Source organism: Pipra filicauda, unplaced genomic scaffold (assembly GCF_003945595.2).
Source record: "Pipra filicauda isolate LSUMZ 115617 unplaced genomic scaffold, ASM394559v2 scaffold5_size6683894_pilon, whole genome shotgun sequence".
In the NCBI taxonomy this organism is placed as follows: domain Eukaryota; kingdom Metazoa; phylum Chordata; class Aves; order Passeriformes; family Pipridae; genus Pipra; species Pipra filicauda.
This window is the reverse complement of record NW_024104754.1, coordinates 4,353,428-4,375,139: the sequence shown is the minus strand read 5'-3', so window position 1 is coordinate 4,375,139 and position 21,712 is coordinate 4,353,428. Positions and strand designations below refer to the sequence as shown.

General features: G+C 40.4%; 1 protein-coding gene across 2 annotated transcripts; it reads right to left on the bottom strand.

The window, feature by feature from the left end:
* Window positions 1–1,897: 1,897 nt before the first annotated feature.
* Window positions 1,898–14,911, bottom strand: RBM45 (RNA binding motif protein 45). 2 transcript variants are annotated; one of them, XM_027731460.2, is made up of 10 exons: window positions 14,598–14,911; window positions 13,189–13,311; window positions 12,933–13,059; window positions 11,800–11,910; window positions 11,279–11,458; window positions 10,263–10,392; window positions 8,981–9,077; window positions 8,459–8,625; window positions 6,461–6,657; window positions 1,898–2,236 (listed from the first exon to the last, which is right to left on the bottom strand). In XM_027731460.2, the coding sequence occupies exons 1-9, from the start codon at window positions 14,874–14,876 to the stop codon at window positions 6,465–6,467; spliced, it is 1,407 nt and encodes a 468-aa protein (XP_027587261.1). In that variant the 5' UTR covers window positions 14,877–14,911; the 3' UTR covers window positions 1,898–2,236; window positions 6,461–6,464. The 2 variants fall into 2 exon arrangements, with proteins under 2 accessions (XP_027587261.1, XP_027587262.1); XM_027731461.2 differs by having other exon boundaries at window positions 8,459–8,622.
* Between the last annotated feature and the right edge of the window lie 6,801 nt (window positions 14,912–21,712).

Genomic DNA, 21,712 nt, shown 5'->3' with positions numbered 1-21,712 from the left:
GCATGTAAATATTATTCTAATTGCATTAATTTGATAGTAGGTGAAGTCAAATGACAATTACCAGACGGCTAATCTAGGTTTGCATCCTAGCAGTAGTGTAAGACAGCTGACTGTAAAGCACCAAATGGTGAAGCTCTAAGGTTTGAGTAACCATGCCTTCCAGTTAAAAAGATTTTATGAAAAACTCTCCACTCCCTCCTTTTCCCACCCCCAACCACCCTCATCCCAACCAAGGACATTGCTTTATTTGATGTATGTGTTTCGCTGTTGGGAAACAAAAGAGAAAATTAAGAAGTTTCACCTGCAGCTTTTAGCTACTTACAACTGGAGGTATTTTCTAATATCTTCTCATTTCCTCCTTCTCTTTAAAAAACAAATTAAAAAAGCAGTCCATCTGTTATAGGTAAAAACATAGCTTAAATTAATAGAGACACAAGACATACCCACCATTATAAGCTGCTGTGTTTCTGCACATTCACTATTGAGACTGGGAAAACAAAGGGGCTGCAGCATCTGAAAGGAGGCTGCAAAGGTCTCCTGCTAAGAAGTAGCAGTCTTGGAAAGAATAAGGGGCTGGAGAAGCAGACAGTGAGAATCATGGAAAGGGGGACAACGATCCTGGAGCTCCGTGAGCTACATAAAAATGAAAACCCAGGGCTGCTAAGGGACACTGGCCAGTGGGACCCAAATGGTGACTGAGCAGCTGCACAGCACAAAAACAACCTTCTGCCCAGCGCTCCTGACAGCAGCATCTCCCTGCTGGGAAGGGACCCAGAGGCTAAGCCAACCTAACACTGCTGGCAGGGAGTGGAAAAAAGTGGGTAAGTGCATGAAATTATAGGGTAGAATAAAAGCTCAAATCTCATTGTTTCTTAAACCCCACTATCCAGATCTACTGTCCCTCACTCTGTCTCCCCTGTGACCCATCCCCCTTATCAATGTAAATAACTCTCTCAGCCCATTAAAAGTGCATATACTGGTAGTGTCTACCCTGAAACAGTTCACTATCCCATCCTGGAACTAAGGGAGTAAGACCTGCATTCTCATCCCAGCCTTCCTGCGAGATAGGGATTTCTTGGAAGGAAATACTTCCAAAGGTGCTCAGAGACAGAAGAAATTACAGGCTGCTTCCATGTCTCTCCCCACACCAACGATCAAGGGACCAGGATAGGAGATGCATCCAAGGGCATGCTTGTCCTGTAGCGTGCATACAACTAGAATTCCTCAATTTTATCTGTATAAATTACTTTAATAACCAGGATATTTTCAATTCAACAAGTAGTATGCAGGAATACATAGAAAAGTATTTGGCATTTGAAAATTCTCTGTGCAAATACTTATTTGAACTATCTTCATTTACTCTCCATCAGTGCCGGAATGTGCTCTTGATCCTGCTGAAATGCTGACTTGTCCAACTCTTACTTGAACATATGCATTGAAAGCTTCGGAGGGGGAGAGGAAAGAACCCCAACCCCCTAAAAAAAAAAAAAACCACAACAAAAAAAACCATAACAAAAAAAACCCCCACACCCCTAGACTCCATACTTTGCCCAGTTATAACCAAAAGACCTCAGGATAAGAAAGGATAAATGTAAGCAGTTTTGATAGTCTGACCCACAGTCAAATGTCACTTTCACTAAACAGCATACAAAGCATAACAAGTACTTTTGGCCCAAGTCAACAAAATACTTAAGAATGTACTTTGAATCATTTTCTAGATTACAGCTATTTTCTTAAATCTAGATTAATACTGTCACGCCTGATAGCAGTTTTTAAACAGTTATTTCATTTTCTTTGAATTTACTGCTGTACTTCACTTTTCAATGCAATTTGGATTATGAGAAATGTCTTCTATCTTAACAGAATCTGAATCATTATCAACTAACCAGTCAAGTCAGAAAATGCTGACTCCTTTATTTCCCCCATCATTGTAAATTTCATCTTATAGGAGGAATTCAGGTAAAAACAAGATTTCTGTAATACAGGATTATATACTACTACAAGAACAACCACCAGTTTACAATGTTAAATACCTAGATAATTTTCAAAACTGCATGTCTGCATATTCAAAATCAAAAAGCACCATAGAGAGATCAACTAAGTAACAATTAACAAAAAAAACAACAACAAAAAAAAAGCTGTCACTGAAAAAGCTGTCACTGTCCACAGGAACCATGTCTAGTCACGTTTTCAGTCAGTCAGTCAGCTAGCTGAGGGTCATGTCATTATTTAGTTTCTGTAGAAAAAACACAAGTACAAAAATAGCATCAAAAAGCAACATACATATTTTTATTTTAAAGTACATATTATAAAATAGAATCACTACAACAGCATATAAATAAGACTTTTAATATCTTTAGAAGAATAATATTAAAGTTTTAGGTATGCTTCTCCAACTTTTAAAGAAGTGTCTCTTTTTCTAAGCAGTGCGTGAAAGCCGCATTTTTTCTGCGGTACGCTGTTGATACAAAATACAGCTATTTTTTTCAGAATACATCTCAACTATGATACAATTACTTTTTTTAAACATTTTTGCACAACAATACATTATTATAAATATAGATGTTAATTTCAGGATTTTAATAAACTCTAAGTAAAAAAATGAATGCAAATCAAATCAGTGATGCAGGACTTTTTCAGAGCAAGAGTAACAAGACAAAAATAACCATGTATTTCATGACAGAATAAATGCTTTTTAATTTAGTAAGTGACTAAATAATTATTTAAAGACACCACCAAACTTTTTCAGAAGGGGAAAAATGCAATTAATCCATTTGCTGTGGGTTAAAGTCAATCAGCAATGATTGTTAAAACCCACAGAACCCAGGTCCACACAGCTGTGTGGACCTTTGCATTTTTAATACATTGCTAGTTAGAAGCTCTGCTTTCTAAGGACTCCTTGAAAGCTTTGTGAGAGACTTTTTGTGTGGGTTTTGGTTTTTTGTTTTGTTTGTTTGTGGGTCTGTTGTTTGGGGGGGGTTGTTTTTGGGAGTGGTATTAAAATAGAACTATAAGGTTGCAATAGAGAGATTAATTGGATTTCCAGAATACATTCTTCTAAAAGATAGCAAATTCCTTCCTTCCTCTTCCATTTTTGAATTATATAATTTACACAACTGGCATCAGACACTGCAGTGAGGTTTTCCTGAAATACTCAAAGTAATGCAAAACTCTGAGTGGAGAGCACAGGCTGGTCAATAACAAGAACATTAAGATTGGTCTGCTTTCAGCAACTGCCTAGAAGTAGACACTGTAGTTGTCTTCTCAAGCCTAGACTGATTCAAAGCAAGATAGTTTAAAGTGATTATTTCAGCCGTTAATACTTACTTAGCATAAGAGGGGACAACCTCACCCCAAAAAAACCCTTATGTTAGAATTTAAAGTAGTTAAGAGAACATTACTAGTCTCTATTTCCATCTTTTCTCTGCTACTTTTAACTACTCATATAAATTGAATTTTCACTGACTTGTAGGAGAGCCAGAGTCTGTAAAATTCATTAGGTGCATCAGTTTAGAATATTAATACATATGTATGCAAATTCACCTGATAAACCAAAGGCTGTTGCAAGGTAACAAAGTTCTTACGGTCAGACGTTTACATTGCAGGAGCATTATCAGTAGCATACTGTTACCATAAAACATTTTTAAAGAAACAATTTTGTAAATTGTATTTTTAAAAAGATTATTTGCATAAGGAAGTGTTAGGGAAAAACGTCAAATGCGTAGAAAAAATATTTTATTTAAATTTAATTATTCCACTGAATTCCATTTATTTTCATATAGATTCTAGAATTCTCAAGTCTTATCACAGATTTTAATCAGAGAACCCTGTATAGAAAGGACTACTCTAGAAATCCAGTCACCTTGTTAGAGACAAAAAGCCAGTAATACAATAGGAGTTTAGAACAGGGTTTTTTTAAGAGGGAATGACTTCCTTAAGTGAAAACTCAGAGAAGTTTTAGCTAGGCAGATTATTTCCTACAGCTAAAATCCAAAAAGAACAAAAGTTAATATTCTCGCACATTCAAAAAAAACCCCAGAGAGGTAGAGAGAATTCCATCTCCTTTCAAATGCACAATTTAACGTTTTAGGTGAAAGCAAAATATAAGCCTCTATATTACTGCAAAGCTTTTCGTCAGCTGGTCCAAGGCAAAGTCAGGCAGTGGTAAGCTTCATTTAAATGGGCAAGCCCTTTTTGACAGGGAATCCTTCCTTTTATGTACCATTTCATTTGAATTTGAGAAACCAACTGAAGTCCAAAAAGAGCAAGTAATTTTGTCTATCTGTTCTAAGAAGAGATAGATGCTAAAACAACCTGCTAAAAGACTCAGAATCAAGAACCTCATGTACAGGATGTAACACTGTAAATTTAGAAATCTCTTCTCCCTGTGATATAGCACAGACTCAGCAGATGAAAGGCTAACCAGAAGGGAAATACTCAGCAGCCATTTCCACCAAAATTACTAGTAATCTGTCCAAGACAGAGTTAACATGTCTGTCTTTCAACAACTAACACTAGTACTCTGTTATTTGAAATTTTAGAGATACCTAGGAAAGGACAGAGAGCTCTGCTGTAATTTTGAATATTGTAAAAAAATAATTTTTAAATAGGATCTTAGTTTTCCATTTTTCTAATTAGGTAAAATGTGTGTGTCTCAATCTGACCTTATGTTTCTGATTAGTCAATAATATGTGTATATTAGAATTTAATAACATAATCTGAAACATAAAGTAAGCTTTAGCCTTTTGAAAATCCTATTTGGTGACCATCTGCACACTGTTTGTCACCTGGAGACGTTAAAGAATCTTCTCAACAATCACGACTGGAAAAACGTGCTTCTGTGTGTGTTCGTATGTGTGAATAAAAAAAAAATCAGTTTTAGATAGACCATCAGAAGAAAACTTTCCAGTCTTCTCACTCTTATCTTTCTTAAAAACAAAGAAAGAAAACTTCAGGATAGATCATTTTTCTAATTTTGGACACATATTGTGTTTACACTTTTTTTGTAAAAAGTACACAAGGCAGACCTGGTATTATATTACACGTCACATCATAGTTATTCCTGTAGAGACCCAGAAGCTGGCCTTTAATTGCTGAAAGTAAAAGTCACACTAAAAACAAAACTTTATACGAAGATAAGAGCATGGGTACAAGTTACTTAAAATTGTGTTCACCTGCTGATTAAAAAAAAAAAGAAAAAAGCTTCAAATTAGTTTTAGCTGTAATTCAATGCAGAAAAAGAATGCTAGAAATCCAATTTTTTAAAACAAAAGTTGTATATAAAAAGACTAAAGCCACCTTTAGCATTTGCTGCTTATCAGAAGAGCAACACGAAAGTCCTCAGGAAAAAAGGAGAACAGGAACAATCTGGGCAAAATCTTTTTTTGATCTTTGCAACTCTGGGGTCACAAAGAACATCTATACAAAGAAAGGTACAAGGAGTGAAGCTTAGAGGTAAAATATTGACGTGAAGAGAGTCAGGATTTCATGTGACGTTTTCTGAATGAGTTAAATCAAAACTATGTCCCTTCGGAAGATAATATGGCTACTGGAAATATCTGAAAGCTATAGTAATATTGAGTTATTTTGCAGAAAATAGCTTTTTCTTCCCCTACTATATTTCTCTTTTGGTAACAGTTCTAATGTTAAAAAAGAAATTAAAAAAAAAAAAAAGAAATTTTATTAAATTTTATGTAATTTGAAGCAAACCAATGTTTTAAAAGAACAAATCAGTTTTGGTCCCTGAAGTCTAAAAAATATGAAACCTCTAGGAGTTTAGCCAGCTTTCACAGGCCATAAGCATCAAACAATAAGTTCTCAGACTAATTATCTTAAACACACATCTCAATCCCTCCACCACAAGCTCTGCAATATTTTCTTCACTATCACACATTTCAGCTACATCTGATTTCTGAGAATCCAGATGACCCAAATATCCCAAACCTTTGGTTTCACCTGACAACCTTACCTGTCCCCCCCTGCATCCTTCTTTTATTTACCCCTTCACTCCTCTACCCTCCAACAGCTCAACTCTGCATCTTTATCCAACACCACTGATGGCATGTGTTTTTAACAAAAAAAAAAGACACACAGAAGCTGATGTCAGTTCCATTGTTTATTCTTGCATTCTCTTTTCAATGTTAATTGATTCTCTTACGTACAAAAGCAAATATTTCTATGAACATCCAGACTGATTTTTATCAACTGGTTCATATTTTTCCAAGAATTATAAAAATTCGTTTTTGCTAAAATAAAGTGCATATGTGCATATATAAGCATACACAGATATGTGTACATATATACACACAGATATACAACAAATTGTATTTCAAGTTGTTAGCTAAGAATAGGTTTAAAGTTTATCATTACATGCTTGTATCTAACCTTAAAAATACTTAGCCAATTACTATTTCATGTAGCTGAACTTCAGTGTAAGTAACAGCTCAGACTGGGTACTCACCTGCTCAGTAAGTTCTCTGGCGCTTGTTGGGTTCCTCCGAGGGCGAGTCTGCCAACCTCACCTTGAGCCTGACACCATTCACAATCTTGCCATGTAATGCAGTTATGGCCTCGCTGGCACTTGCTCTGTCTGCAAATTTTGCATAGCCCACATTTTTTCCAGCAACAAGGTAAACTTGTATCAGTTGTCCAAAACGACTGGGGGGGACGAAAAAAAAAAAAAAAGAGTTTACACATTTTCCTGCAACATATCCAATCTGAAGTATACATGATTTGTTAACTGCAACAACTGTATTCTGATATGTACACTATGTTTTCTTCTGCTGGCCTCTTCTAAAACTCCCAATTTTCATATTCCCTTCTCTTGAATTATGGGCAGGAACAGAAATAATACCAGAAGTTCACAGACTATGTTTTCTACAGAATATTACAACAGAAACACAAACACCAATGACTTCTCTCTTATTTAAAAGAATATGTAAAGCTAATCAATACTACAGTCCTCAAACACTACATGGCACTCAAAACACCCCCAAAAAAAACAAAATAAGAAATGTTGGATTCCAAAATTTGGATATGAGAAAAAGAAAACTGCTAGGTTTAAACAAAAGCCTTGGGCTAACAGCGACTGGGGACAAACCTCCATCTTAAAGTCCAGACAAGGATCCATTGATGTCACGGGTTTGGAATGTCCTGCCCAAGCCCAGAGAAACCATGCCCTGATTTCATCAAGCCAGTGCAGAACACTTACTGTGCTTTATCTCTCCCTTTGTGTTCCCTGGATCCTGTGCATTCTGCAAACCTGAATACCTCTTTCCTCCATGTAATTCCCTCAAAATAAAATGAGTTTTCCCTTAAATAAAATGAGTTTCCTGTTAAATATGTAGACCCTAAACCCTTTAAGTGTAAAACCCTTTACTGTAAGTCCAATAAAGCATTCCAGTTTTCTGCCTCCGCTGGGATCATCGTAGTTATTGACTCACTACAAAGAAAAAACCCAAACAAACGAAAAATAAGACATACACACGCAAACCAGCAGATAATTTAGAAGCTAAACCTGCATCTCACTTAAATGAACTTAGTTGTGATTCATCTTTGAAAAGGTCTCACTGAAATGACTCAGAAAGCAAACACAAAAGCTTTAGGGAAAACGGATTTCCAAAGTCCTCAAGAGATTCCTAGACAGTTCCTTAAAATACATTTCTGAAAAACAGTCTGCTTACTTCATATTGAAGTTACACAAATGTATACACAGCTTTTTCCTTTCTCCAGCATCTGATTAAGAAAATCTAGTATATCAAATAGGTAGTTTTAAATTCCACATTATGTGCTTACTATTTCTTTTCCTTTCCTGGTGCTTTGTACATAGTTTGGCTTTCCAAAGATTTATTGCAAATGCAAGCTATTAGAAAAGGGAAATGTCTTTTTCTTCAAGAGTACACTACAAACAAATAATAGAAAACACTGGAGAACAGTTAACTATAGATTTGTTTTAAAGATGGCAAAAATTGTCTCAAGTCTTTGCTCCTTAAAAGGAGGTCGTGTGAAAGAACAGCTGAAATAGTGTCAGTAAGATGCAAACCATTATGATATATGATATACTCACCTAAGTTACTGTGGAAATTTATCAAAATACTTAAATACCTTACAGAAATACTTAAAAGAAAATGCAAAATAAATTAGGAAGAACTGGAAGTACCACATTTTTGGTTAAAAATAAGCGTTAGAAGACTAGACATTTTACTTTAGATTAAGTTAATTGATAATAAAGCTGCTATACTGCTGACACTGCCTCTATGCTTCAATGTGAATTCCATAACAAACTAGTTTCAAAAAGCAACTGTTACTTACTGTTCACTTATATATACTAATCACTGCGCACTGCTCTTTTTGGAAAGCATTTTCACGATAATCTTTTTTATTTTCAACATTTATTTTAAATATTTCATAGTTTGTTTTGGTTTTGTTAGGAAGCACTTATTTGTAAATGGAGGCTTACCAGAACACATCCTCCAAAACGACAACAGGTAAAGGATGGGGATGAAAAAGTATGAAAAGCCTTTCCTTCACAGAAGTGTCAGGTGGAACTTTTTTTTTGGGTGGTGGCAGAATGGCATCTGTTTGGGGCTGAAGTAACTGTGGGCCAGAAGTTCCTCCAAACGCCTGCTGAAACAGGAGGAAAAAAACACAAGTATAAATTAACTGGGGGGGCAGGGGGCAGAGGAAGTAATTTTATCTAACTTACAATTTTTGTTCCCATCACAGGACATAAACAGCCTCTACAAGTTCTAATCTTCATTACTTTATTTATTTTGGTTATTTCATTAAATTGGACAATAAATCCAAGTAAGCTCAGACAACTTTACAGGAAATAAAAATGTACCAACCAATCAGAGGTACACCTTAAAAAGTGCAGCATCTAAAACAGTTACAGAAGAAAGTGAGCAGTGTTCTTTATTGACATATCTGAAGTTTCTTACAATTCAGAAGGATACTAACACTGTGCTTTATATGAACTTACAGGAGGTGTCCTATACTGCTGAACAATCGTGTTGTTATTGCGCAACGCTGACGACACCTGTGCTGTAACCAGCTGTGTTGCCATTTTTCTGATGAGGCTGCAAGCAGAAGTGATAATAAAATACTTTAAAGAAAGAGCTAAGTTAATCCTAAATTCAGCAAGAGAAAAGTTTCAGTGCACATCTAAGAGTATCTCTGGAAATCTGTAATGTCATGTAAATAATGACAATCAAGCCAGGTTTTCAGGACACTCCATAGACGTGACCTGAAAGTATGCATGCTAGCTGGAACTCACTGAAAACAGTAATACATTACTACATATACAGATACAAAACTACCTTTTGTTTTTTTTAATATTCTAGGGGTAAAAAAGATAAAATTATCTCTACAAGAGCCCACTACGTTTTGTGAGAGGTGCCTAAAAAGCAAAAGGGACAGAAAAATTTCACCTATTTCAGTAAAGAGTACAAAGATTCAGTTCAGAAGTCAAAATACTATCACAGAAAGTTTACTTCCAGCTCCTATTTTCCAGTGATTTTATTTTGGTTTGTTGCAGAATAAGAAAAAGCAATTGTACATTCTGCATAGAGTCACAGCCTGAGTTGTAAGACAATGCTGCAGAAATTATTGAAGAATGAAGGTTGCAATCAACATTTTTTCTAGTTTGGGTCAGGCATGCACTTCTGAAGTGAGTCTCCCCATTGTCCCTCCTTACTGTCCCCGTTCATTTCCCAGAACAGGTTTGACATGAACTAGATTCCTTTAGGATAAAAGTAAGCCAAAATTTTCACTGCAGGACAGTACCTAAGCCCCTCCAACTTGTAATGGGCATTCAAATGACAGGAATGAGTTAGAGATGGTGGAAGACCTGTGAGGATATCAGATCCTCATCACCAGCAGCTTTATTCTACAAGTGCTTCACAGGGCTACTACTCGCCCTACTGCAAACAACCAAGAGATCAAAAACACATTCCAGCCCTTGTTACATATTACAGATACACTGACAAAGATTCTTGACAAATCCAAGATTTTTCTATAGAATCTTAAGAATATATATTTTAATCTTTTCTTTATCAAAGACTAGTGAGTTTCAAAAGGCTTACTCTAAACTATTCAAAAAGAAAACCCCAAACCAAACACCTCAATTTCAGAAAATACTATCTATGAGTATAGAACAAGCTCAGAGCGATATTGGTGTTACTTATGTTAATGATGTATTTATTTTACATTTTGCTCCCCAGAACACAACTTACAACTTTTTATCTCAATATATTAGTACTTACTCTGAACTATCACTCCCATCTTCTAGGAAAGTGACAGTTAATCGATTTCCAGGAGGATACTCAAACCCATGTAATTTGTACTTGGCATATATAGCTGATGCAGCAGTGCTGTACTGAATCACAGCATAGCCTGCAAATACAGTGCACACAGTTTCAGTGTGAGATGGCTAAATCCTAAGAACAAACTACACTCATATAGAGTAAAAGATTAAACTGCACATCAGCCATGGGTGGCACAGAATTCTTAAGTCTTTTTACCACATATCACAGAAGTATTTGTAGAAAACTTCAGTGGAATTAACTAGTGACAGATGAGCTGTATTTATGCTACTTTGAAAAGCTGGCAATAAACCCACACAAGTGAAAACACATCTTCTTTACTCATCTGGAATGAGTAACAAAAGGATACATGATTTCATTTAAAAATGCAACTATCCCATTACGAGTGAATCTCAAGAACTGTAAAGTTACATTTTAGTTCTCTGAATCATTTCAAGCTTCTTGGAGAAGAGACCACTTCCACATTTTTCTCAACAGCAACAAAACAAGACTGAAACCAAAATATCTTTTTAATAGAAAACATGATCTGTTTTGGAATTATTTAATCCCATTTACTCATGTCAGCTTCTACATACACACACACACCACCCTACGCCCATTTCAAGATGAAAACTCTAAAGATCTGTTTAGAGAACATTTTAACTAGATGTCCAATAGCTTCTGAAACTTTTTCTTCATTTATTCTACCTAAAACTATTAATTTGACCAAAACCACTTATCATGACTCTGATCCCGTCGTTCTTGAGATTTTATTACCTGAAAGTAAAACTATTTATGGCTACCTGTAAACAGGGGTTCAAGCAAAACTGAACGTTTGGGTTTATGCAGTGACAGCAACAACCAGTGACTCTTTCCCACAAGTGTACTGCATTTTGCAATACAAATTAATTGAAGTAAAAGTACAAGGAATTCCCTTCACAGATAAAAAAAAAAAAACTTTTTGTACTTATACTTACCACTATTGGTATAAGGATCTCGCTGAACGTCACAATATTCCAGTCCTGGAACTAAATCAAAGAGGGCAAACAGCTGCTCTTGGATAAAGGGAAGCCGTGATAACACTGACAGACGTTTGGAGACAGATTCTTGAATTCTGCTCTCATTTTTTTCAAAACTACAAAATTCTGGCTGCATACCTCAAGAATCAACAAAATAATTTGAGTCATCAACACCAGCATGCCTTCACTTCATGCATATGTTGCATTCAACTTTTAAAAGCAATCCAAGTCAATTATATATTAAAGGTAATGTGTTAATTTCACCAATGGAAATCGCAAAATAATTGGCCAACCAGAGCAAAGTGAGCCATAAAAATATAGAGATGAAATGCCTGGCTAGTTTCTAACTTAAACATCCAATCTACTACTTAAGTGTTGGCCTAGGACTCCATTAGCTTCCCTTCTTCCAAACCACATTCTTACTTAGTGACCATACTCGAGACTACAAATCACGTTTAGTACCAAAAGCTGTGACTTACAAAATGGAAGCGTATTTCCTCTTGGTTCTTGCCTTGTGTTACTACTGTAATAGTCATGTTCAAAAGACTCAGATGCCTTATTTTTAGGTTCAGCCAAAATGGCCCTGAAACCTGAAAGAAACAATATAGCAACACCTCAGCACATCTCAATTATCTGACCAGACCCACATTCTCCAAGTACCATATTTAGAACCATACTATTCAGAAATATCAGTAAGCATTGGCTGTAGTGAAATAACTATAACTCTTGAAGCCTGCCATAGTAATTGTGTGAAAGTTAACAGCTTCCACACAGAACTACTCCTACTCACAAGTTAAGCACAACAATCCACTTGCTGTCAGAATGACTGAGCACTGGCACAGTTTACCACAAAGGTTGTGGAGTCTCCATGCTTAGGGATATTCAAAAGCCACCTGGACATGGTCCTGAGCAACCACAGTGCCGAGGTGATCCTGCCTGAGCAAGATGACCTCCAGAGGTCCCTTCCAACTTCAACCATTCTGTGATACTTAGCATGATTCTGAGATGCTCCAGAAGGAATCCCATGAACTTCTGTGCTAAAACAGCAGTTCATGGGTGTTTTGCACTGATCTAGGTTTTGCTTTTATGAAATAAATGGGTATTATACTCAAGCTATCCAACTAATTTCATTTTAACCTCACAGAAAAACAGAAATACAATTTGATTGCTAAGTAATCTCAGGCTCATATTCCTATGCACAAATATCATTTTTATAGAACCACTTATGATAGATATGACGCAGAACCACCTTGTATATTAAGGGAGAAAAAAAAAACAGACACAAAAAGAAGTAAGAACAACAAACAACCAAGTCCTCACACCAAGTTATTTCATATTTGTGACTAAGCAACACTGAACAGGAGGTTTGACTGAAAGGCTGCTGTCAGGTTTCCCCAAAAGCCTTTCTTCTCCTGGTCTTGAAAGAATGTAATCAGGTGACTGTTCTCACTGAATGTTAACAATGCTACTATTTATTTGCAAAAGAACTTTGTCTCAAGATGTTTTACATCACAAATAATTTACCTGCAAACACAAATAAAAATAAAAGGTACATTAATGATGATACACACTTATTGCAAAAAAAAGTCAAAGAATTCAGTCAGATTCTTACTTCGATCACATTCTTCAATTGCTCGGGCAGCTTGCGATGGTTTTAGATACCTCACGTAGCCCAAACCTTTACTTTCTCCAGTGGTCTTGTTTTTAATAATGCTGCAATATTCAATGTCTCCATACATCTAGAACAATTAAAAAGCATATTAATTTCCAATATTTGAAAATGCCTAAAAGTTTCATGTGCTAAAAATCCTTTTGATAATTAAGACAAACCATTTTAAAGTAACAATTATCAAATAGCAAATCAGTACCTTAAACTTCTCTCGCAGATCCTCCTCTGTATAGGTTTTCGGTATCATAACAAAGATTCGTGTAAGCTCCTCATCTTCAACATCTCGGTGGCTTCCAGAAGCTCTTGACTGTGCAATAAATACCTAATGAAATAATTACACAGACACTAATTACCGGCAATAGGTCTTAAACACATATCAACAACCAAGAAAAAGGTTTAACAACCTTCGTATTTATTTTTCGCATAAGCTAGCTTTCCTGACATAGAAAAAAAGAACAGCTGTGATCACCTGTGACAAAAGATCTACAAATATAAATCACCCCAAATGGTTTCCCAGGCAGGACAGAGGCCAGCAGAAAGTCTTACCAGGGATAACGAACAATGGTGAGGAATACTGCTACTGACTCAGCAGCACTGCCAATATGCCCAGTGACATGGGAGAGGTAGCGAAGAATGCATTACTGTAACAGGCTTAGTACAGCAGTAGTAAAAACAAATATGCAAACAAACAAACAAAAAGGCCTAACAGTTTATTAAAACCTTGCTACTGGAGTTCACTGTTCAGCTGGGCTGAAGTTTGCAGGTCTAGTGCTCTATGAAGAATCATAACTTCTCACATCTGTTACTGTTAAAATCCTTTTTAATTACTGAAGTAAATTTCATGTCAGAAGTGCACATCAGAAGACAACCAGGAGAAAAAACAAACAAACCACAAATAAAAACAAACAAAGAAACAAACCCCAAACAACCAAGTAAGAAAAATACAAGCCATTTTCTAAGTAAGCTTCTTATACAAAAGCAGCAACTGATTTCACAGAGCTCTTAATTTATGTTTCTAATAGTCATGCAGGGGAGAAAGGAATACAAGTCTGATCTTTTGGCTTCTGATGGCAAGTTCTTCAGAAAAGATTTTACTGACTCAATTGCATTTTCAAATGAAAACAGGAGGCTGAAAGCTGCCAGTCAATTGCATGGATTAAAAAAAAAAAAAAGTTTTGAAAAAAGTTTTCACGAGCTACAAAGCCAACATGAAACAGACGTGCAAAGCCAGCTCTATTTATTCACATCTATCTTGCTTACAACACTTAGGATATACTGTTTAAGAATCTTTGTCACAGAGACTCCTTGAAAATTCAAAACGTAGCCCCAAAGAAAGACCCCGCAGTTTCCAGGTAGAGCATCTCCCTCCGGCCTGTTACAGCTCAGGCCACACGTGGGAGCTTCAGGTACGGCTGGGACCCCCCGCAGCCGCTCCCCGAGGCCGCCGTGGGTCCACCGTGACCGGAGGGGTCTCAGCGCCAGCCCGGGCCGTGCGGGCCGAGGCGGTCCCTCGCTGCCCGGCTCCCAGGGCTGCTCCGGGCGGGCCCCGACAGCGCCCGCCCGACAGCGCCCGCCCCACAGCGCCCGGCCCCGCTCCCCGGCGGGTACCTTGATGGGCTTGGTGTCGGGGAGCAGGCTGCGGCCGTGCATCTCCTCCATGGCCCGGCAGGCCTGCGAGCTGCGGGCGAACTTGATGAAGGCGATGCCGCGGGACTCATTGGTGCGCCTGTCCCGCAGGAGCCAGATGTTCTGGATGTCCCCGAAGGGGGAGAAGCGCTCCCGGATCAGCGTCTCCTCGGTGTCCTTGCCCAGCACCACGAAGATGCGGCTGTTGGGCGGCTCGTCCAGGCACTCGGCCGAGAGGCGGACGCCGCTGCTCTCCTCCATGACGAGTTTCCCCAGGGGCCGGCAGGGAAGTGCCGCTGCGCCCTTTCCGCCGGGAGACAAGGCGCCCGCCCCTTCCGCCACCTCTTCCTCCGCGCCAGCCGCGCCCCTCCCAGCCCCGGCGCCGCTCCTCGGGGCTCGGCGCTGTTACGGGGGGCGGCTCCATCACCGAGGGCCGGCCCCGTTACCGAGCGGCGGCCCTGCGCCGGGTCCTCGCTGCTTTGCAATGTCTTTAGGGATAGAGACTCCACAGCATCTCTGGGCTGCCTGCGCCAGTGCTCGGTTGCCCTCACTGTAAAAAAAAGTGTTTCCTGATTTTCAGAGGGAACCCCCTGTGTTTCAGTGCATGCCCATTGCCTCTGGTTCTGTCACTGGGCACCGCTGGGAAGAGTCTGGATCCTTCATTCTCTCTCTTCAGCTATTCCTATATATTGATAACATGCACCCTGAGCCTTCGCTTCTCTGGGCTATGCAGTCCCAGCTCTTGGCCTTTCTTCATGTAAGAGAGGTTCTAGTCCCTTACTCACTTTTGTGGCCCTCCACTGGACTCTCTCCAGTAGGTCTTAAGGTGCCTCAGCAGTCCTGAGTAGAGAGGAGGGGTCTTCTCCCTTGTCCTGCTGGTAGCACTCCTAATGCAGCCCAGGGTACTGGTCACCCTCTTTGCTGCACATTGCTGGCTCATGTTCACCTTGGTGTCCACCACAAGACCTTTCTGCAAAGCTACTTTCAGCCAGTCACCTCCCTCCTCCGATTGTACTGGGTCATGCGGTTTTTCCTCCTCTGGTGCAGGCGTCTTGCACCTTGTTGAACTCCTTGGTGCTCCTGTCAGACCATTCTCTAGTCTGTCACGTTTGTATGGATGGTATCTGGTAGGACCTGATATATCGACCACTCCTCCCAGGTTTGTACCCTCTGTCACTATTTTCCTAACATACTCACTTCTGATGAAATGATTTGTTTACTTTTAAAGGGCATCCTTCAACTAGAGACTCACCTCCTTTGAAAGAGCACTAGTGTCACAAAGAGAGAATTCTTCTGTGAAGAAACTATTTTCAAGGCCTTTGCTGCTATAGGCAAGAGCAGGGCTTCTTGTGAATGCTCAGGATACAGAAGACCAGGGAACTTTATACATTTCATAGGAAATAAACACAAAAAATACCCAGGAAATATAGCTATCTGTAGGAAAATAAGCACAGAGCTAATTAATTGTGAAGAATGCAATGTTCTTATAAAACTCATCACATCTTTAGTATTTGGATTCAAGAAAAAAGAATTCCTCCTAAAGGAGTTGTCAGTGCCCTGGGATTGTAGTGGTGCTGACCACTGCACATTGAGGGGTCAGTGATCCACGGCACAGTCACCCCAGGCAAGCGCAGGCTGGGGCTGTGCTGGGCCATGCTGCAGGTACAGCCTGGCCTTCAGGCCATATTGTGCAGCACACATGCCTCAGCCAGGGATGAGCGGGGTAAACTCAGTCAGCTGGCTCATCCTTACAGAGAAGCCTGTGGGCACCCCCTGCTAGGTACTGACGATTACACCTGCTGCCTGGCCTTGCCCTTGTCTAACAGCACAGCAAAGATTCCTGAGACCATCATTTCTGTTTTGACTGCCGAAATGGCAGAGTTGTTTCCATGTTACAAAATTCTATACAGCTTGAAAGACCACAGGTGAGGCTCTCTACTATGAAGGTGGTCTGCATAGCGTGCTATGTGTGAGTCAGAGGCTCCCTCAATGCTACACCACCTGGGCCTCCCACCATCTAAAGGGATGTGAAATTATACTTCTTTTTATAGTGTTAGCATTGTAAATAAACAGCACTGTAGAAGATACTTTACAGAGTGTGACTCCATTCTTACTGGGATCGTAATGGACAAACATCTCCTGGTGCAAAATGAAGTTAAAAGAAGAAATCAGGAGATCGGGCTGCGCACATTCTGTTACTTTTCACAAGCAAATTAAATATGCAGAAATGCCCCTTTCACGTAAGCAGATGTAGTTGTCAAGAGGAAGAACATGATAACTGTGACCAACATTTTAGATTTTTTCCATAGATCAAAATGGGTGATGTTGAAAAACGTAAAAATATCTTTATCCAGAAATGTTCTTAGTGCCGCACTGTTGGAAAAGGTGGAAAGCATAAGACAGGAGCAAATCTTTGGGGTTTATTTGGCTGTAGAACAGGACAAGCTGCAGTATTTTCTTACTTAGATGCAAACAAAAACAAAGGAGAAACTAACAGATGGCATGGATAAGCTGCAGTGTTGGAGGGGATATATATGCAAAAAACCTTTTTCTTTAGAGCTATGATAAAAAGCCTTCCTCACAAGGAGTTACTTTCACAACTTTGCATTACTGCAGGCAAATTTGAACTAGTTTTGGAAACAAAAATCCTCGTTCCAATACCCAGTACACCAAATTAGAAGGTTTATAGCTTTCCCAGAATTTCCTAGTACCAACGGGCAGATTTTAATTTCTGTTCCTGGAGTGTTTTTAAATTTTGTTTTCTGGTAACTACCCTCTACTGGCATCATGGTATGCTACAGTTATTTTGCTTGACTAAATACCGTCTCCTACTAGTATGCTATGACTTTTGGTTTTTCTTGTGTTTTTCATACAGACAGTCTTGAAAAGCAGTGGAACAACTCCAGTGGAAAGTATTCTGTGTGGGTGTAATTGTTTTTATTTCTATTATTTGAATATAAATTATATTATTTGAATCAAACTATTAACTACAAATACAGTCCTGGTTTGGTTTTTTTCTGGTTACTAAAGTGCTTTAGAATTGGCTGACTTCTTTATTTTTCTGTGATTTCTAGGAAACATTTTGTGACATTCACTTTATACTGGGACTTCCTTCATACAAAACATTGTCAGCACATATTGACTGTTTTTTCCCACTAAAATTGTGTGAAAACATCATACCAATGTTAGTACAACTTTTTAAAAGAAAGTCAACAAAGCAATATCTAAATCCACTTTAGACAATGGGAAGTCAATTCTGGAGGACAGAAGAAAAACGTGGACACGTCATTTATAGGTCTTGCAGTAGTTTTAAGTACAACAGTAGGCTTCTGTTGACAGAGACAGGTTTTAGCAGGTTTAGAAGGAAACACTAATGGTTTTTCAACTTGTCAAGAGATTCCAGGAACTGACCATTGACAACCCTTTTTCTAATGCCCCTCAATGGAGCAGAGCTTGATGAATTTCATGTCAATCTCCAGATGTTCATTTTCAGAAACTGTATGAAATTAGGTTGGATCCTCTGGATATTGGAATTACAAAGATACTTACATACTCTAAAAGTAGTAAGTAGTTGTATGTGAAATGGTGCAAAGAACTGCAACTTTCCGTGATGCAAAAAGAACTTATATTTTACTTAATAAAGTGACACGAAGACAATGTGTATCATTTATCATTTATGCTCACATTCTTTTGGATTCTACATGGACAACGTTCAAAAGCATCACACCTTTGATTTGAAACCATTGATATTTTCATACATATACGATGTTGTGCCAGCCTTGTACTTTATTATATTTTTTGTTTTTCATGAGTTGTTTGGAGTGAGAATACACTGACAAGAGTATTTAGAAAACTCTAAGAAATACCTTCCTGGTTCAAAAATTATTTTTGCTGCGATTAAAAAGCAGAATGAAAGAGCTGATGTTATTTGCACACCTGAAAAAAAGCAACTTCATTGAACATTGCTTCAGCAGCTGCAATGCTAGTGAAAGATGGTTTTAATTTTGACTAGCTCCTATGTCAAGTTTTAGTATTTTGATGTTAATTATTCATTAGGGACTGGCCTTAGCAAAATCAAATAAGGATATGTTTTAAGATGTTGTGTCCTAGTAACATTGTGAGGTGGGCATTATTTATATGGTGTAATACATTTCACATAGAGACGTCTATAGAAGGTTCTATACAAATACTGTTCCTTTCTATAAAGACATGTGAGAACCTGATTCTGCAACTAGTTATTCAAACACCCACTGAAACTATTAGTCAATTATGGCTATGTAAAGCTATAGTGTCTATTCCCAGGTGCTCATTTTATCGGTACTGCTTCAATGTTTACCCACCAGGGGCTTTAACTGGTTGTCTTCTGCACTCCATAGAACTGAACTGGTGGTTTGAAGGAAGGGAATAAGCAAGCATCAGGTAACAAATTCTCTGACACAACTGGGTGAGCACTTGCTTCTCTTTTCTTTTGTGCTGTAGTTTTAAGATAGTTCCCCCTTTCAGTTAAATAGTCAGGATCTCTTCTGTTGACTGTTTAGACAATTAAAGCATCTGCCTGAATAACAAAAACTTTCTCAAGTGCTTTTCTCATTTTCATTTTGAGGAGCGTTCTATCACTGCCCTTCTGAACAGAGAAACACACTCTGCCTGAGAAATGCACTGATATTTCTGCTTGTGATTCTTTTAGGGCACCTCTGTATGTCTGTACCCAAGGAAACCAGGTGAGACTGGCTAAAGCCTTTCTTGCTGTTTGAGCTGGCATTGTGCATCCCTGCTGACTAAAGGTGCATCATATGTAAGATGCATCAGATCTAAGCTGCATGTACCTCAGTACAGCATACTTGTAGAATTACGAAGGCAGCACAATCTCATGGCATTGAAAAATCCATTTTTCTTTTGGCCCTCCCACAAAAGGCTTAAATTAATTATCTCAGGCCCACACATGAAGCTGCAGCCCAGTATACAGTGTGCTTGGTTTACTCATCATACAAACAGATGTATAGTTTGATGTGTGCCAGACAGACCCCAGTTTTCTCCTAACATGCACCAATGCACAGGACACCAGGCTAGGCTTCTGAATCAGGTTTTATCCTGATACCATGTCCAAAGCCCATGCAAGTTATAGAACAGTCAAGCCACTGTGATCATCTTTGTCACATTTCATCCTGAAGAGCTTCTAGTTTATACACGGATTTAAGGTTGCAAACTTCTTTACAATTAAGGTGTTACAGTAAAGCATTCACTATGTATTTTATGCAGTGGAGACAACTGCAGTTTTACTTTCTTCAGTCTTGACTCTGCTATTTGAGAGATTATGAATATCCAGATTTTTAATGTAATGAATCCCATGCATAAAGTCCCAGAAAATAAACTAAAGATGCCGCAAGACCTTGAAGAAACGGTAAGGGAAGACATTGTTTATACCTAGGCTTACAGAAACACTAAATTGCTTTAAGTATTTTCATACAGAACCGCTACACAGTAACCATTTCGTAGTAAACACGGGTATGAGTGCTCAGACCAAACCTTACTGCAGCGAGATAGTAAAAATTATTTCCATACAATTATTTCGCACCCAAAGTCCTTGCTTGAGAGCTGGGGGTACGCGCCAGCAGCTCATACGATTTCTTTGCGTAAGGGGAGTGTTTGTGCCAGCGCTGCAAAACCACAAATGCGGTTCGGGGCGTGTGGCAGCGGCGCCCTTGGCGGGGACGGCTCAGCGGCGGCCCCGGCAGCGCGGGGGGCGAGGGCGGCCCCTCGGCTGCGTCCTCCCAAAGCGGGGCCTCCGCGGACGATGTGACAGTCGCGGCGCAGTCTGGAGGGCTGCGCCCGCTGCCGCGTGTGAACCCCTTTGCGTCACAGCTCCGGCGGCGCGTCGGCAGCGCGCTCGGAAACGCTTCAAGAGCAGTGTTTCAGCCGCCCTTGCCCCCGCGGAGATGCGCTGCCATTTCATACTCAAGCCACCTGCAAGGAAAGAGCTTCATTAGAGGTGCGAGCAGCTCGGGGACGACCCCCTAGAGCGTGTCCTCCGACCCCTGCGCTTGCCGCCCCTCGCCCCGCACGCCGCGCACCCCGCAGCCCCCTCGCCGCGGGTTCTGCAGCCGGGCGCGCCCCAGCAAACCAGAGGCCGGGTGCGCCCCCTTTCCCAGCGCCACGGCAGCCCGGGGACAGCCCGGCTCCGTCCTCTCCCCAGCGGCTGGGGCTGCTGGCGGGGACGGCCCCCGGCGCCCCCCGCCTGCCCCATTGCCGAGGGGGTGCCGCGGGCGGCGGGGTTTCTCAATGGAGAGCCCGTCCTCCTGCGGCAGCATCCCTGTGCAACGGAGAGTTGCCCAGAACCCCGTCGAAGGCGGGGGGCAGGCACGGAGCCCTGCCGTCACAGCGGCCTGGGACCGGCGGCAGGGAGGGGACGGCTGCTCAGCCTGCAACAGTGCGGGCACCGAGACTGGGAGCCAAAATACTTTATCTGTGGCTTCCTAAGCAGTCTCCTAGCTGCGGAAGCCGCAGCATCTGCACAGAGTCCCTTGTCACCCCCGACTGCTGCGGGAGACGCGGCAATCCTTTGGGACACACACGTAGCCCTTCCTCTCCCGGCTGACACCCGCGAACCCCCCTGAGCTACCGACACCTGTCCCAAAAGCGCTCCCAATCCTTGCACTGTCTGGACCCCGCGCCGTAAGGGGCTGCTGCAGGAACAGGGTCCTCGGCAGGTCGGAATCCCGTTTGGTTGAAGATTTGCCCGTGTGTTTTCCCAGCCACCCAAACTCCCATTCATGAATTTCTGAAGCAGCCTTCATTCAGTCTTTGGTGAGCTCATGAAAGACATTTTTCACGTGTTAAGATCCATGACTCGGTTTTTTTTCAATCGCTTACGCGTAGGCATTGATTAAGCAATGAAACGTGCTCCACGTGCGCATAAAAATAACCCCGGTCCGTCTGCCGGCGATGGATGCGGTCGGATTCCGTCTGTCAGCCGGTGATGCCGGAGCGGACACTGAGGAGCGCCTCAGCGGGCCCGCTCCCGCCGGGCTGCCCTGCGGGAAAGCGGCTTTCGGCAGAAAGCCCTGGGCGGCTCCTGGCGGGCAGAGCCCGCTGTGCTG